Source organism: Cottoperca gobio, chromosome 6 (assembly GCF_900634415.1).
Source record: "Cottoperca gobio chromosome 6, fCotGob3.1, whole genome shotgun sequence".
Classification (NCBI taxonomy): Eukaryota; Metazoa; Chordata; class Actinopteri; order Perciformes; family Bovichtidae; genus Cottoperca; species Cottoperca gobio.
In genome coordinates, this window is record NC_041360.1 from 1,577,587 (window position 1) to 1,594,330 (window position 16,744).

At 38.7% G+C, this 16,744-nt stretch overlaps 2 protein-coding genes across 3 annotated transcripts; both read left to right on the plus strand.

Annotated features, from left to right (window-relative positions):
- The first annotated feature begins 22 nt into the window (after positions 1-22).
- LOC115009980 (charged multivesicular body protein 4b-like) lies at positions 23-2,929 on the plus strand. 2 transcript variants are annotated; one of them, XM_029434341.1, is made up of 5 exons: positions 23-251; positions 1,446-1,542; positions 1,828-1,945; positions 2,063-2,189; positions 2,450-2,929. In XM_029434341.1, exons 1-5 carry the CDS (start codon positions 68-70, stop codon positions 2,518-2,520), a joined length of 597 nt encoding a protein of 198 aa, XP_029290201.1. In that variant the 5' UTR covers positions 23-67; the 3' UTR covers positions 2,521-2,929. The 2 variants fall into 2 exon arrangements, with proteins under 2 accessions (XP_029290201.1, XP_029290202.1); XM_029434342.1 differs by having other exon boundaries at positions 1,449-1,542.
- Positions 2,930-5,681: 2,752 nt separating this feature from the next.
- Positions 5,682-16,738, plus strand: cdk10 (cyclin dependent kinase 10). The gene is made up of 13 exons (XM_029433464.1): positions 5,682-5,814; positions 8,463-8,535; positions 8,630-8,701; positions 9,190-9,292; positions 9,480-9,561; positions 10,102-10,169; positions 11,852-11,904; positions 12,360-12,429; positions 12,672-12,731; positions 13,394-13,517; positions 13,628-13,767; positions 15,307-15,359; positions 15,451-16,738. The coding sequence occupies exons 1-13, from the start codon at positions 5,725-5,727 to the stop codon at positions 15,543-15,545; spliced, it is 1,083 nt and encodes a 360-aa protein (XP_029289324.1). The 5' UTR covers positions 5,682-5,724; the 3' UTR covers positions 15,546-16,738.
- Positions 16,739-16,744: the final 6 nt, after the last annotated feature.

Below are 16,744 nucleotides of genomic sequence, written 5' to 3' on the forward strand. Positions count from 1 at the left end.
CAGTGCAAAGCCACAAGTCTGGGCCCTGAAGCTGGTCATTCACAGCGCTTCATCCAGCATCTCAGATATGTCTTTGTTTGGTAAGCTATTTAGTGGAGGAGAAAAGGTGAAAAAGACGTCCTGCCTACAAGAGGAGATGGAGAAACTTCCATTGAGAGAGGAGTTGCTGATGAAGAAGAAAGAATTTCTAAAGAAAAAGATTGACCAGGAACTTTTGATTGCCAAGAACAACAGCAGAAAGAACAGAAAAGGTGAGGAATTTTAAAAGGTGTTGATATATGCCGTGTATAATTCTTTAATGAACATTAAACCATAGCATGGAGAGGTAATATCAGTGTTAGCCGACAATCTAGCATTAGTTATTAAGCTAGCACACCACGTAGGGTTAACTTTTGCTAATATAACTAGCTAAGCAACCTAGACCAGTTTTAAGCTAACCCAAATGTATTATTAGTTAGTTTATGTTAGTATTAGTCACAGCTGTGACACGTGTATGCCATTCAGTGTAGCTCACATAAAGAGTTCTTGAATTCAAGACACATCCATGCATAAATGCAATAGATTTTGTCATACATTGCACAGGTGTGTAGTACATTTTCTGAAAAAATCAATTGAGAAACTATTCATGGATAAAACAACTAGAAAGAAGTGTCTGCTTTTGGCTAATCTCGCAAATAAAACTGTGATAACACTGTTTAATTGTTTTTATCAATGGCTTAATTTTGTTGGCATTTATGTGCTGTGTTGATCAGCAGTTGATTAAAATGGGAGTACTGTCATTTCCATATTTTTATGCATACATAAATTGAACCTTTGAAATCAAGATACTTTATAACACTGATGAAAACATTCAAAATAGTCAGAAATTAGTCTTTACTGATTAAAATCATTGTGTAAAATGGTCTATTACAATGAGATATATTTAAGGGAGAGATACCACAGTGTGTTGACACATTTATATAATCTTACTGTACAGTATATCATCATATCACACAACTGTATTCCATACAAATGCACCAGTTTGTGGTCCCTGTTACTGTGCATGATGGCTCACTAGAATGTCTTACTGGGATTATTAATTGATCCATCATTAATTCATAATCATTTACATTTATGCTTTTCCTGCTGTGACAAATCCTTATATCTGCTGTCAAAAGTCTGACAATGTGGAATACTGTTATCTCAATACTATGCAACTAAAAATCCTGCTCTCTGTCAAGAAACATGCTGGCCTCCCATATTTTTATACATTCCTGAAAGAAAACGTATTATATACAGTAACAATTATAGCTGCCATTAAGATAGCGTTGCTCAACAACACTTATCTGTGTGATGTCTCTGACCCTGCTGTTTTGTTTAACAATTCCCAATAGTCAGATTTTTTGTTCACTTGTTGAGAACATTCCTACTCATATACTGTATATCTCACCATGCACTCCTCACAGCAGCTTTGCAGGCGCTGAGAAGAAAGAAGTGGTACGAGAAACATCTCAAGTACACTGACTGTGCTGTTAAGGCCATGAGGTCCACTCATGAACACATGTAAGGGAAAAGACATCAGCAGGTCATTTGAATTAATGACATGTATGACTATTTGGAAGAAATTATGCAGAATAAAAACAAGAACTCACACAAAAAGTCAGCCATAAAGGATACAAGTTATAATGTTGCATTCTGAATCTAAGTGAAGTAGATGTTATCTATTTACATGGGATAACGTGAGTTTGGATTCAGCTCACAGCAAATGTTATGGCATCCTCTTTTTGTGTTTAGCCTAATATCATTTTAAAGAAAGGTTTCACTGAAACTTTCTGCTGGCTGTTGCAGAAATGTTGTCAACAAGGTGAATGACCTGATCAAGGACATTACAGAGGAGCACGACCTGACTCAAGACATGTCAGACACGCTCCACACATCTGTGAGCTTTGGAGTGGAATTTGATGAGGTACAATGACAGTAATTCCTCCAAGGATTTTATTTTAGTGTGACTTTTGTAAAATCAGACATGGACTTTGTTTATTTGAACTGAATAGTCTTTTCTGTGTGTGTGTGATTCCCTCAGGATGAGCTGCTGGCAGAGCTGGAGTGGCTGGAGAAGAATTTGGATGAGAGTCTCTTTGAGAAGAACAGAATGGAGCAGAGAGTCCTCTGTCCCAAAGTGTTGTCCACTGCATCACCTTCCCAAACTGGTAAAAACTGAGTTTAGCTTAGTTTGTAAAACTGAGGACTTGTCACACCATAGATCCAGCATGGAGCCAGATGCAGCAGATGACATGTTTGGTAGCGTTAATGCGACAGTGGGCAACCTCACATGTTAGCTTCTTTATAAAGAATCGGAAAGCTGATGATTACAGCTAAACATACCAAGTTACAACACAAGGCACAATTGGCTGCATGATACTAATTCAAGCAAATTTCTTCAGAGTTTCTTTTCTTTTCTTCCCCAAAGCCAAGACGGAGGAAGATGACATTGAAGATGATTTAGAGTATCTGAGGCACTGGGCGAGCGTATCCTCATAGACACACCATCAGCCAAAAAAACACGGTCATTAAGAGGAAAAGTTGAAATAAATAAGCAGAAATGTTACGTTGTTGTTCATCAGTGTTTTATGTTTATGGGAAAGCATTAAATGTAATGCCCCAGCTATTACAGAAACTAAATAATTGATATTGTAGTAAAGTACTATGGGCTCTGTAATACAGTATTATTATACACTACACTACACATGGTGGATCGCTTCTTGTCAGTTTGTGGGTTAAGTGAAGACAAAATGTAAAACGTTCATCAACATATTTCATATACAAGGAATGTTTTGGTGTATTGGTGCATAGCATAAACATAGTAAGAGAAAATAAAAATTTAAAAAGCAAGTATCAAGAGACATAAATTGAGTTGAAGAAAATGACAATGAAAAATATTTTTTGAAATATGTACAATAAATATTCACTGATATAATGGAGCTGTGCAGTTATTGGAAGTGGTCGTTTCCTGCAGTAATGTGCAACATTTTCAGAGGAATGTGCAGAGGTTCAAAGTTTGTTACCCCCATTTGCACTTTAAATCCAGTGTCTCTTACTGCTGTGAGCAAATGCAGAGGATTAGTGTCTAAACCAGACAGCGAGTGACGCTAACAGGGAGGGAGTGGCAATGTGCTGTAGCATAGACTGGCCAAATGTGAGCACCGTGTATGTGGACATGTAAGGACTGTATAACAGCTGACTGAAGCCTAATGGGGTCTGGAGCAAGCCATCAGGAATATCCAGGTAGGAATAAAATACACAGGAACTCAAATGACCTCCATAGAAAATTCTAAACATAGGCCTATCAATGACATTATTAACAAATCGGTAAGCATGTGATTTACAGATTGGATTTACAGATTGCTATTTAAGGAATACATTATATGTTACCCAGATTCTTTACAATATTATTTTTGTGTTTGTCTTTAAATGCAGGGAGGTATATCTGTACTGTACATGGACTGTATGTGGGAATATTGTTGTGTATACTGACCTGACTGACTGATCACCCTGATAACTTTTGAAATTTGTATTTTCTTCGCTATCAGTTTTATTAACAACCAAGCCAACAAAGCAGCTCCACAATTATCGGTACACCAAGCCCTCTTTATGATTATGTTAGTTTGTACTATGTCTCAGCTCCCTCATCTACTAAGGTACAATTGTGTTCAGCAGTGGAAAAGCGTCTGGTGCCTGTTTATTAAAGCAGTTGAATATATTAACAAACCTAATTGTTGATCATCGTTAACGATAATACACGCCAATATGATGTAGACACAGCCCTAACACTCTTAAATAATTAGCACAATCCAATTTAAAAGGTGCTGTTGCTCTTCATACCAAACAGAAACACCGTGACCACACACCTAAGCACGCACACACGCACACACACAAACACTCTGTCACTAGTCAGCAGGTTTACCTCACCTGTCCCAGGCCAATGAGTCCAGTATTCCTATATGTGTGAGGACTGGAGAAGATGGGGTGCAAGTAAAGAGCACCTTTACTGAGTTTATTGGGTTCATTCATCTTTATTGTAAAACTTTACTAAAACAAAGAAGCAGTTGTCATGGGTAAATATTACAGTAATATATAGTTAATATTGTTCAAGTTTTTTATTATCATATTAACAACTATTACAGAGAATCAGTTATTGGCAATGACAATCTTGGACTTCAGACTCCCTGCAACAATGCTCATTAAATATGTATTTTTAATATGGAAAATTACGCAGTAAAAGCAAAATAAGAATTTAAGACATAAAATAGTGCAAGTTCAAATGTATGACAAAAATATAAACATAATTAAAATATAAAATAAAGTAATATAAATGTGTGGTAGATAGTTTTGCAATTGAATACACTGAATGTAAACAGGAATTTAGTAAATGTATAATAAGAAGTAAGAAATATATAATATTTGGTGTATCTTCCATCTCGGATACCCCTCTAGGTAGAGAGAGCCCCCCCCCAGCACAGTCCAACACTGAGTCAGAATCAGTGGACTCTTCTCCAAGTCCACCTGCCATCATCATCACAGCTCCATCACGGGAAGACCTCTATTCTTCAACAGCCGTGACGATAGCTGATGCAATCAAAGAGCAAAAGCCTTCTTCCAAACCCTTTGTAGTGGGGAAGAGACAAGTGAAAAGACAGTGACTCAACATGTCCTGTCACAGAAGGTAAATCAAACCAAGCACAAACTATGAAACTAAAAGCAGTGGTGGAAGAAGTTTACAAATATTGTTTTACTTTTTTAATGGACATAATTAAAAACAGAATTAATTCAGCAGTAAATATTACTTAAATATAAAAACTAAATGCCCTTTCTATGTGAAATATCCCTCTTAAGTGTCATTTTACTCAGCCTGTAAAACAGTTAATGGTCTAATGAAAATATGTTGTTTGCTTTAAGAATTTGGAAGAATCTTGACTGATACTAGGGTCTTTAGATCTAGGCTACTGCTTCACGTTTGACGATTCGTTTAATAAATGTGTCTTCATGGAATACTTGTGCAATACTAAATTGCTGGAGTAGCCCTTTAAGCACTACATCTACTATTGCTTATGCTTCTGCTACTACATCCATGCTTACCATTTGCTCACACAGTACTTCTAATAACAAAACTGATAGCCATATAGGCTATATATTCTATGTTATGTTTATATACATACACACATATATATATATATATATATATATATATATATATATATATATATATATATATATATATATATATATATATATATATATATATATATATGTGTGTGTATATATATATATATATATATATATATATATATATATATATGTGTGTGTGTGTGTGTAGATATATATACATATACATATATACATATACATATATATATATACACATATATATATATACACATATATATATATATATATATATATATGTATATTAAAATTGTATTCTTTATTTTAATTACAGTTTGCGAAGAAGGAGTCAAAATGGACTTGACAAATACCAACCAGTTGCAGTCCGAACCGCAGAGGAGTGTGTTGACACACGGTGTCTCTGCCTGTTCAAACTCCGGGAAAGCACTCAGTTGTCCTGTTGGTGGCTAAAACCAAAACACTATGGCGGCGCCCATTTAAGTGAGCTGCGGCCTGTCGAGTTAAAGCCATAACGGACGATACTCTTGTCTTCTGAGGTTGAAAACGATCTTAAATGAAAGAATGGACACCGTAGGAGAGGACGAACCGGACCCTATAAAGCTCAAGTCTATCAAGAACAATAGAACATTCACAGTGCCTCAAAATGATAGGGTAAGAGAATTAGCTCCGCGTGGGGAGGAGGTGACGCCAAACTCTGTTCAGGACTCTGATAGTTTATAGATATCCTGCTTATCAGCAACAATACATAACTCATAGGTCACAAGTTAACACTTATCACAACTCAAGATGGACTAGTATGAAATTCGGCATATAGTTGACACAGGCAACATTAAATATATTGGGAAAATGTCCCTGTGTAGATGTCTTCCGCTTAATATAAATCAATCACAATCCGCATACACAACTGTATGAAGCTAATGGTAATAGCAAGCAATAACACGAATTCAGCTAATTTATTGTACAAGTTAAACTTTCTTACATCATATGCTTAAAAGCTAGCAGCGATGGTCAATTTATTTTGGTAACTTAGCTGCCAGTGTTCACTGATAAGCAAGGTAACGTTAGGTATTAAACTAGCTGATTTTTAAATGGAGTTTGGCATTCTCTTCATAAGGGAGTCCGTCGGTTGTTAAAGTAACACACTATCAGTGCTTATGAGTGTACATTGTGGAAAAGTAATTATTTATAGGGTGCCTTTTGCTATGAGTCATTTCATGTCAACTTTTGAGGTAAAATTAAGATCTTTGCTTTAAACTACTTAAGCCTGCATCTAGAAGGATCTAGGATTAGACTGACAATATTGTTTACCACCTACGGGTGGTAGGGCTCTGTACCCTATCCCCTCTCACCTTCTCCAGTCTATCGCTCCTGACCTTCTTCCTTTTCTCACCCATCTCATCAACACTTCCAAACAAATCCGCCTGTTTGCTATCGTGGCTCCAAAATGGTGGAACGAGCTCCCCATTGAAAAAAAAAATTTTTTGTTTGTCTTCCATTCATCGTCTACTGCTTATCAGGGGTCAGGTCGCGGGGGCAGCAGCTCCAGTAAGGAACCCCAAACTTCCCTTCTCCGGGCCATATCCGCCAGCTCCAACTGGAGGATCCCGAGGCGTTCCCAGGCTAGTGAGGAGATATAATCTCTCCACCGAGTCCTGGGTCTTCCCCGGGGGTCTCTTCCCAGGTGGTTGCGTTGAAACCACCTTTCAACGCAAAGGAGCAGCGGCTCTACTCCGAGTCTCTCACGGATGGCTGAGCTTCTCACCCTATCTCTAGGGGAGATGCCAGCCACCCGTCTGAGAAAACCCATTTTGGCCGCTTGTACCCGTGATCTCGTTCTTTCGGTCATGACCCAGCCTTCATGACCATAGGTGAGGGTAGGAACGAAGATCGCCCAGAAGATAGCTTTGCCTTCTGGCTCAGCTCTCTTTTCGTCACAACGGTGCGGTAAACCGAATGCAATACCTCCGGCCAATCTCTCGCTCCATCGTGCCCTCACTCGTGAACAAGACCCCGAGGTACTTGAACTCCTTCACTTGGGGTAATGGCTCATTCCCTACCCGGAGTAGGCAATCCACCGGTTTCCTGCTGAGAGCCATGGCCTCAGATTTTGAGGTGATGATCCTCATCCTAACCGCTTCACACTCGGCTGTGAACCGATCCAGTGACTGCTGAAGGTCACAGACCGATGACGCCATCAGGACCACATCATCTGCAAAGAGCAGCGATGAGAACCTCAGGCCACCGAACTGCAACCCCTCTCCTCCACGACTACGCCTCGATATCCTGTCCATGAAAATCACGAACAGGATTGGTGATAAAGTGCAGCCCTGGCGGAGGCCAACATTCACTGGGAACGAGTCCGACTTACCGGTACTCCCGAGTATCCGGACATAACTCTCACTTTGGGAGTACAGGGATTGGATGGCCCTTAGAAGTGACCCCTCACCCCATAATCCCACAGCACCTCCCACAGTATCACCCGGGGGACCCGGTCATACGCCTTCTCCAGATCCACAAAACACATGTAGACCGGTTGGGTGTACTCCCAGGCCCCCTCCAGGATCCTTGCGAGAGTGAAGAGTTGGTCCGTTGTTCCACGACCAGGACCGAATCTGCATTGTTCCTTGTTTGTCTTATTTGAAGCTATTGTTCTGCACTTAAATTATTTCACCTATTTGAAGATAATGTACCTGCAAGATTCTTGCTGTTCGGAGTTGTATCATCATGATTGTTTGCACTTATTGTAAATCGCTTTAGAAAAAAGCGTCAGCTAAATGAACTGTAATGTAACGTGAGCTATTGTCGCTAACAGCAGCTTAGCCCATTACTGGCTTCCACCAACACATAAGCCTGCATGTTAAAGCACCCAACTCTCTACGTCATTTAGTGATTCGTCCTAAGTGAACTCTCTTCCCTCAGGGTCCCTTTTTTTGGACTGATTTAACTTCATTGGAATAGGATTCACAACCATGTGACACTAGCCACCTCAGATATGTTAATGTCCTTTTATTAATTTTTTTGTTGTTCATCATTTCATTTCAACTTCACTAAATATCCAATAAGTATTTATGAATACATAAAATATTTCAGAAGAAGCTATCCAGAGGAATAATGCAACTTCCCAGTGTCTGTCCATTAACCACATTTATTCTAGAGGCTTTATCCTGTAGGTAATGTTGTATTCAAAATGCAATGACTGTAAAATCTTTTAAACTACTACTCGAGACAAACATGATGCATGAATTTCACTGTAGTGAAGAGCGCCTCTGAGCCATCTCTGTCTTTTTACTCTTTTTCAGTTTGGGAGCTGCAGAAGTGTTAGAGAGTTTGAGAAATTTAATCGCATAGGAGAAGGAACTTACGGCATTGTGTGTAAGTCATTAATGTTGGACACATTAATCAGTTGGTTTGCCTAGGAAAATAGCAGCTCATTTTAACTGCTCAGTAAATAAACTGTTTCCTGTAGACCGAGCCCGAGACACCAAGTCAGATGAGATTGTGGCATTAAAGAAGGTCCGGATGGACAAAGAGAAAGATGGTAAGATCAATCCTAATCAACTATCAACTAATACATATGTATGAGTGAGTGTTTTTAATGCAGTATTTCTGTTGTTTGTAATTTTGCATGTGTTGTTTGCCTTGAATTATCTTTTTTGGGGGGAATGTTGGGAGCGTCATTTGTCTTAATTATTTCAAATACATTCTGCCCATTAAGATTTTGGTATGTTTTGAATACATGTGGGAGTTTTGGCCTGATGGTGTGGCGTAGAGGAGTTGAGCGAGTAGTTATAGAGATATATCTTCTCCTGAACCCACATTTGACATATCAGCTAATTTATATTGTCTTTCTTATGTCCCACCTTAAACATTGCAAGAACATTTGCAACATATTATTCATTAGTATCCACATTTTATTTACAGTGTTTTGTTTCATGGTGTCCAGAATGCCTGAACTTTTTGTAGTTGCTGTTTAAATGACCTGTAAAAGTTGTTGAAGCTGCTGATTCCCTGCTTTTTTTCTGTCAGGGATCCCAATCAGTAGCCTCAGAGAGATCACCCTGCTGCTGAGGCTGAGACATCCCAACATAGTGGAGTTGAAAGAAGTGGTTGTTGGCAGTCAACTGGAGAGGTAGTACACATACTTACACCAGCATAATGTTGTTAGGGTAGATTCACAAGCAATAAAGGAGAATATTCTACAGCAACAGTTACTCTGCACGTTTCTCTGGGTGCAATGTAACTTGAGGATCTGTCACAACCTGTTTTACTGCTGTCTCAACACTCTTTTTCTTTAAATCTGTGTGTTTCTTTTTCAGCTTGTTTCTGGTGATGAGTTATTGTGAACAGGATCTGGCCAGTCTGCTGGAAAACATGCAGACACCGTTCTCTGAGGCTCAGGTAGGACAGAGTGAAGTTCCATAATCTGTTTAGTTTTCAATTGGTATTACTGGATTTCTTTTTTGCATAGTCTTTATCAGTCTACCACCAATCCTATATAATATAATTTGTCATGGGACCCCCATAACCATGTGCAACAGATGTTATTGTATTGTATAAGATTCGTGATAAAGAGGCTGATGGGGGCTAGCCTTGTCTGCCACCTGTGGTACTCCAGCAGCAGACCTAGATTTTGTTTTATTTAGAGGGGTCACAAGCCCAGTGCTGCACACAGCAGGGAATGGAACAGTGCATTTTTTTGATAACTGTTTACATTTTTTGTGGGGTGTAAACTGTAGTGTATGTGACAGTGGACATCTCTGAACTAAAAGCATATGTAGTGAATTTAGTTGTAAAGAAATATAAAAAATGCTTTATTATTTTGGCCCCTTGAAATCCCCTCAAGGACCCTTGAATGTAACTAAACATCCTCTTGACAAGACGTCATTTATTTGGTCTGCATGACTCCCTGATATGTTCTCTTATGCTCTCCTTTTGCAGGTGAAATGTATCGTCCTTCAGTTGCTCAGAGGCTTGGAGTATCTCCACCACAACTTCATTATACACAGGTCGGTCCCAGAAAAGTCAGTCCCAAAAGCTAACCCTGCTGTTTCTGTACTCAAAAAACTAATCTGAACCAATAACGCTGGCAATACATTTGTGTTTATATGATGGCACCTTGTTTGCTAATGAACAATAGTACCTGGTCAGCTAACTGTCTTGTTGTAATCTACAGACACACACATCAAGTAGATGCTAGCATGAGTTGCTAGTTGTTACATGCTAGCATGAGTTGCATTGCTGTAGTCAGACTAGTTGGATAGATGGATAACAATTTGTTCAGGTTATCTCAATCTAAGTGATTTCTAATTGTTGACCCAACTGCTAAGTTGTGATAGTCTATTTATATTTATATTGTATTGGCCTAATACAAAAATATTCAGACATTTGGAAATGCAAACACATTTTGACATAATTCTTAAGGTGTATAGAAAAATATAGAAAGCATAGCATCCTAAATCCCTGAATTTCCTTTAAACAGAATTCCATACTGATATATAGTTCAGATTTTAGGAAAATAGGATACAATACAAGGCAGTTCCATTCAAGAAATGTACAGGTTGAACCTACAGTTACACATATGACCCTTTATGTAGATATACAAAACACATTCAAACATCAAAATGATCATGTTATATCCTCTGGATTCACAGCTTAGTTAGGCTGATGTATAAAAGAATCCTTCAGCCTGTTGTGTTTCAATAGAGGGACTCTAGATCGCCTATTGGAAGGCAGAACTTAGAATTCTCTGTTTCAAACACCCAGCCAGGTATTTGTATGCAGAGACTTGTATATCTACTTACAGCAATATTTGATCAATTTATCTGAGGGGCTGCAGATGAACTACATGTCAGGTGTGGATCAGTGCCACATAATCAAAGAGCTGGAGCCACTATATGTTCGCACTTTTTCTCGACTCGAGAGCTCTTGTCCCGACGATGCTGCCTGTGCCACCCACAGCTGAATGCAAAGGGTCAGGCTTCTTCTCTTGATGTAGTTGGAAGTTGTTCTGGGAAACGCAGTACATTTGTTACTGACGTACAATGTAAACAAAGTCACATCACCATATGACTCATGGTATGAAGCTTTATAAACTGGCTTGCTGTATCTCTAGCATTGTTTATCTTGTTTATGTTTCAAATTCATTCAGCTGTTCAGTAGTCTCTTTTTTTTTTCTACTGCTTTGTGCTGCTTTGCGTCATTCAGCCAGGCAGTTGGATTAGTTAAGTAGACTGATCTGGTTTAAGTCACATCTAATGCTGGGATGCAAAGGTAATGAATGGAGCTAAGGAGATGATTTTAGAGTTCAGAATTCTTCATTAAGAAAAAAGTGAAGTAAATCTATATATTTTGTGAGTTCATGTCCATTTAAGGCAACATTAACATGAAGGTCAAACACATTTTACTACTGCTGAGATGTAAAGACCTTAGTGGGAGTTATACCACAGCTAGACAGTGTGGGAGAGTTCAGTCTGTCAGGGGAATGATGGGAAGTTTTTTACAAACGCTCCCCATCCGACTTGACCAAACTCCAACAAATCTGATGCAGATGTGATCAGAAAGAATAAAATATGTCACTGAAAAAGTTTTAAAGCACTTTTGCACTCAAATAAATTACAATTGCATGACGAGTGAAGAGGGTTGAAAGCATTGGGAACTGGCTCATTATCCTCTTCAATCTTGTTATCAGGGACCTGAAGGTGTCTAATCTGTTGATGACAGACAAAGGCTGCGTTAAGATTGGTGAGTCATCACTATTAGCAGCTGTCACTATAATCCCATTATTCCTGTACTGACATGTATCCCAAACTCTGCCAGCACTCACCTTTGACCTCTTTCTCTGTCTGTCTGTCTGTCTGTCTGTCTCCTACCTACTATTTACAAGCTGATATACGTGTTGATTAATCAATGAGTTGATTGAAAATACTTGATACATATGTATCAAATATGATAGTATGATACATACTTGATTAATTGCCATTTATTCAGCAAAGTTGCCAAATATTTTGTGGTTCCAGCTTCACAAATGTTATGATTTTTTCTCAGTATTTTCTTTTCCATATTAGTCTTTGAGTGTCAAAACAAGCTATTTGAATGTCACCTGGCTCTGGGAAATGTTTCACTATTTTATGGACTTTAATGAAGTTATTATTAGTAGTATTTTCATGGATCTGTTTTTTTGTTTCTACTATATACAGCTGATTTTGGGTTGGCCAGGATGTACGGCATCCCCCAGCAGCCCATGACGCCTCGAGTTGTCACACTGTGGTGAGTGGGCCTCTCAGCCATGTTTACTATAAATACTGCTTTAGCCTCATTCTGTTTCTGTATGTGTGAATGAGTGTGTTGTGTCCTGCAGATAAGCTTGTGTTGCTGACATTGTGCTTGTGCAGCCTCAGTGGAAACTCCCCCTTTTAATCTCTTTGAGTTATCCTCCTCCTTTAGTTGCATTACCTCGGGCCATGTCTCAGTCACGATATGTGCTCCTTTTGCCCTTCATCTGTCTGCAGGTACAGAGCTCCAGAGCTCCTCCTAGGGACCAAGACTCAGACTACAGCTCTGGACATGTGGTGAGGCACAATAATGCAGTTATCTTCTGAAATAGTTTAAAATAAACAATGTAAAATGTTTAAATATGCAAATGACATTTCAGGAACAGAAATCTGAACATTGGATTGAATTCTTATTTCATTTTGTTGACATATTAAAGTCAAAGGTTTTTCCAGAGGCAACTTTATTCTATAATTCAGGCTCTGAATGAAATGTGAACCAAGCTTCAGAATATAGAGAGGAGTGAAAGTGGAAGGTTTGGTGTATGTAAGTGCTGCTGAGGTGGAGATTTCTGGCTCAGTCTGAGAAAAACCTCCTTTAGAGAAAAGGTCCTTTAAAGATATGTATTGTAAAATTCATACATTTTGCATTAAGACAATTTTTTATTGTATCAAAAATATTCTGAAATGTTATGTCTAAATATGCAAATGAGGCCTTAATTATTGCTAACTCTTGGTAAATTTAGGAGAAATCTTCAGAGGGGATATGTTTGCCTGTAGTGTCTCGCCTTAAGTGAAGAATTATAATTTCATTATCTACTTTAACCACTCGAAATCCATTGACTTGCTTATCCTTTATAAAACATTTTTTACAAGAGATAAAATATCAGACTTTCTCATATACTACATAAGATGGCACGCATTGTTGCAAACGCTTATCTTGCCATGATGTTTTTTTGCAGGGCTGTCGGCTGTATCCTGGCTGAGCTGCTGGCGCACAAACCTCTGCTGCCTGGAACCTCTGAGATCCAGCAGGTGGACCTGATCGTTCAGCTGCTGGGAACACCTAATGAAAACATCTGGCCAGTGAGACTTGTTCTCAAAATGTCTTCAGCTCAAGCGAAAGTCTCTGTGATGTCTGATGATGTCAAAGGAATATGCCAAATTGGATTTGTGTGTGTGTGTGTGTGTCACAGGGTTTTTCTAAGCTGCCCCTCATTGGTCAGTACAGTCTGAGGAAGCAGCCGTACAACAACCTGAAGAATAAGTTCACTTGGCTGTCTGATGCTGGACACAGACTGCTCAACCTGCTCTTCATGTACAACCCACAGCGCAGGTAATCACACACGCGCACGCACTTACAAATCTGTACTCAGGACAGTCCTTTTCACAGAAAGCATTTGAAATGTCACAGTAAGTAATAATGATCCAGTGTTATATATATAGTATAAGATACTTAACGCTGATGTCCTAATATATGAACACCATTTCTGTTGGACCTACCTACAACTAGTTTTGGATGATTTAATCTTCAATCTTAATCTTCTAAAGTAATTTCTGTCCTAGACACCTTTGTGCAGTAAGAATATTTAGTCTTAATCAACTTGTTTAACAAAGACAAAAGATTGTCTGTATCTTGAAACAAAGCATAAGAAGAAAAGGGCAGGTTGATGCAAGAAAGATGAAAAAGTTGACTTTGGATGAAAACGATTTGAATTATTCTTACTACATTAAACGTTAAGGAATAAATTGTCAAGTCTAAAATAAGTTGATGTGATGGCTGTAATAAATAAAGTGTAGTAGTTTTATTACTAACAAAATAACTTTTGTTAGTTGTATGTATTCAAGCAAAAAAGCAAACTCAGTTCAAATGTTAACTTGGCTTTAGCGGAAGTTTTGGTCTTATGGTTGCCGATCCCTTGATCGTGCTGTAGGGAAGACCTCGCCTCACCTTCTTACTGTCAACTGCTTTTTACAAAAAGGACCTCATTTAATGATCACGTCTGTCTGCGTCAAATTGATAACTATAAGCGGATGATTATTATAACAAATATATGGCCAAATGTTTTCTTTATTTCTTATGCAGATTACCATCTAATTGAATAATAAAGTAATAAATCGGACATCTTCTCCATTTACTGAATTGTTTTGACTGTTTCAAAATATAGTACTGCGTTTAATTCATAATACAGAACAGTGCTGCTTACAAAGTATAGCTTACTGTTAATTATAATGAGGCTCTAGCCTAAAACATCACTGTGTCAAGGTGTTGTAGTAATAAATCAGTAATAAACATTGTGTTTTAGTTAGGCGCCTATTCCAATGTCAAGGTTTACAGTGGCTTAGAACATTATGATGGAAATATAATAAGCTATTTGCTCTATTATGTCTCATAAATTGTTTATATTGGGTTGAAACCATTTGTTGCACAGATTTGGGGCTTAATTTAACCATAAATGATCCCTGCAAAACAACTGCTTGATTTTTCCCCAGACAGCATGTGATTATCACAAAGTGTGCATGTAAAGAGCATCTTGTGGGTAACCATAGAAACCATTTTTCTTCAAAGATCTTGGGGTGAGGCCAGGTTTTCCCTCACCACAATTTAGGCTAACTTTAAAGCGCTATTTATCTTTAAAGCTGAGCCTGCTACAGTCAGCCGGAGCACCACTTCTGTCTCACTTGACCCTTTTTTACTGTACTATAAATGGCCAGTGCAGTATTTCCCCGGATAACTGTAACAGTATGGTTTTTGTCTGTCATTCCTAACACAAAGCTGATTCAAAGATTTGGAGGTAGTAACAATTTCTTTGTCAGTTATGTTAAATTGGCAAGAGCCATCAATAACTGATTACTGTGCATGTCCCTGATCCAGAGCTACTGCCAAAGATTGTCTGGACAGTTCCTACTACAAAGAGAAGCCTCTACGTGAGTAAAAAGGTTTTGGACCTGTATCAGCAGTGTCAGCTGTATCAGCTGGCTCTGATCGACTGTAAGTCCTTATGTTGTCTCTGTGCAGCCTGTGAACCAGACCTGATGCCAACCTTCCCCCACCATCGCAACAAGCGGGCAGCTCCTCCGGCAGAGAGCCACTCAAAACGGAGCAAAGTGTGATGGAAGGTGGAAAAGATGAGACATTGGACTCAGGGACGACCCTGAGGTGGGGACATTCTCAAGATGGGATGTTGGTTTCTATTCACACAGCGTGCATGGAACGTAGATCTGCTCATGAGGAGTTTAGTATCAGTTCCAACTCAAAGTCACGTTTGCATTGCTGGACTTGCACAGTGTTCAGTATAATGCCACAGAGATCATGTGAACATGTAAAAAGACTGTAAGCGTACGTTCTCTTATGTAGATCCAGGTGTTGGCAGCTTATCTTACTGTTCATAGGTTCAGTAGAAATCTCTTCTCTTAGGTATATTTCCTAATATTCATATTGCTGCCAAGGTCTGCACACTAAATGAAGTGAAAGTAAAGAGGACAAAGTTGCCTTGACAACAATGCTAAGGCATTTTGTCCTTTGTGTTGAGCATTTTAGATGTTCCATTATAACTGCTACTCTGTTCTGATCCTAACATCAGGAGAAGAAAGCTGTGGAAAGGCATGACAAGGAGGAACTAAACCCACTTGCTTGAGGTCTGCTGAGGGCCTCTCTGCTTTTTAAATCGCATTAGAAAACATTGAAGTAGAAGAATCTGCCTTTACGATTCAAAGAAAACCAGTTTGTGGCAACGTAAATAGAATAGTAGCCTTAAGATCTCAGGTTTGGTCCTCGCAATCATCATGTGTCGATGACTGTCAAAGTGTCCTTTAGGTGAAATATCTGCTCGCTTTTGTTAGTTTTTAAAGGAATGGTTTGATTTTTGGGGGGAAAAAAGCGTATTTGCTTTCTTGGAGTTGGATGAGAAGATTGATACCACTGAGTGTCTGCACGCTAAGCTAATGGCCTGCTGGCTGTAGCGTTATATTTACTGTACAGACATGAGTCATATCAATCTTCTCATCTAACTTTGGGCAAAAAAAGGGAATAAGCATTTTTTTCAAAATGTCAAAGTATTGCTATTAGAGCCTCAACTTGAATGCCTAAAACATACTTTAAATAAATAAGCTGGGGCTTCATTAGTAGAAATCCCTGAGAAGTGGCGCTACATGGTGGGTTTGACACCTGGCTGTCAAGCAAAAGGTAGAACATCAGTTATTTCTGACATGAGACTTAACTGGGATAGATACTGAGAATGTTACTGTAGAACCTGTAAATGTCTTTTAACCATCAGCTGTTGAACATAATAAAGATGTCAAACCAGCATCTG

Bases quoted from the DNA above. Each gene is read 5' to 3' on its own strand.
- LOC115009980 (XM_029434341.1), top strand. From the start codon at position 68: ATGTCTTTGTTTGGTAAGCTATTTAGTGGAGGAGAAAAGGTGAAAAAG. The intron at 252-1,445 runs GTGAGGAATTTT...CACTCCTCACAG, and splicing joins CAGCAGAAAGAACAGAAAAG to CAGCTTTGCAGGCGCTGAGA. The intron at 1,946-2,062 runs GTACAATGACAG...TGATTCCCTCAG, and splicing joins TTGGAGTGGAATTTGATGAG to GATGAGCTGCTGGCAGAGCT.
- cdk10 (XM_029433464.1), top strand. From the start codon at position 5,725: ATGGACACCGTAGGAGAGGACGAACCGGACCCTATAAAGCTCAAGTCT. The intron at 10,170-11,851 runs GTCGGTCCCAGA...TCTTGTTATCAG, and splicing joins CACAACTTCATTATACACAG to GGACCTGAAGGTGTCTAATC. The intron at 13,768-15,306 runs GTAATCACACAC...TCCCTGATCCAG, and splicing joins ATGTACAACCCACAGCGCAG to AGCTACTGCCAAAGATTGTC.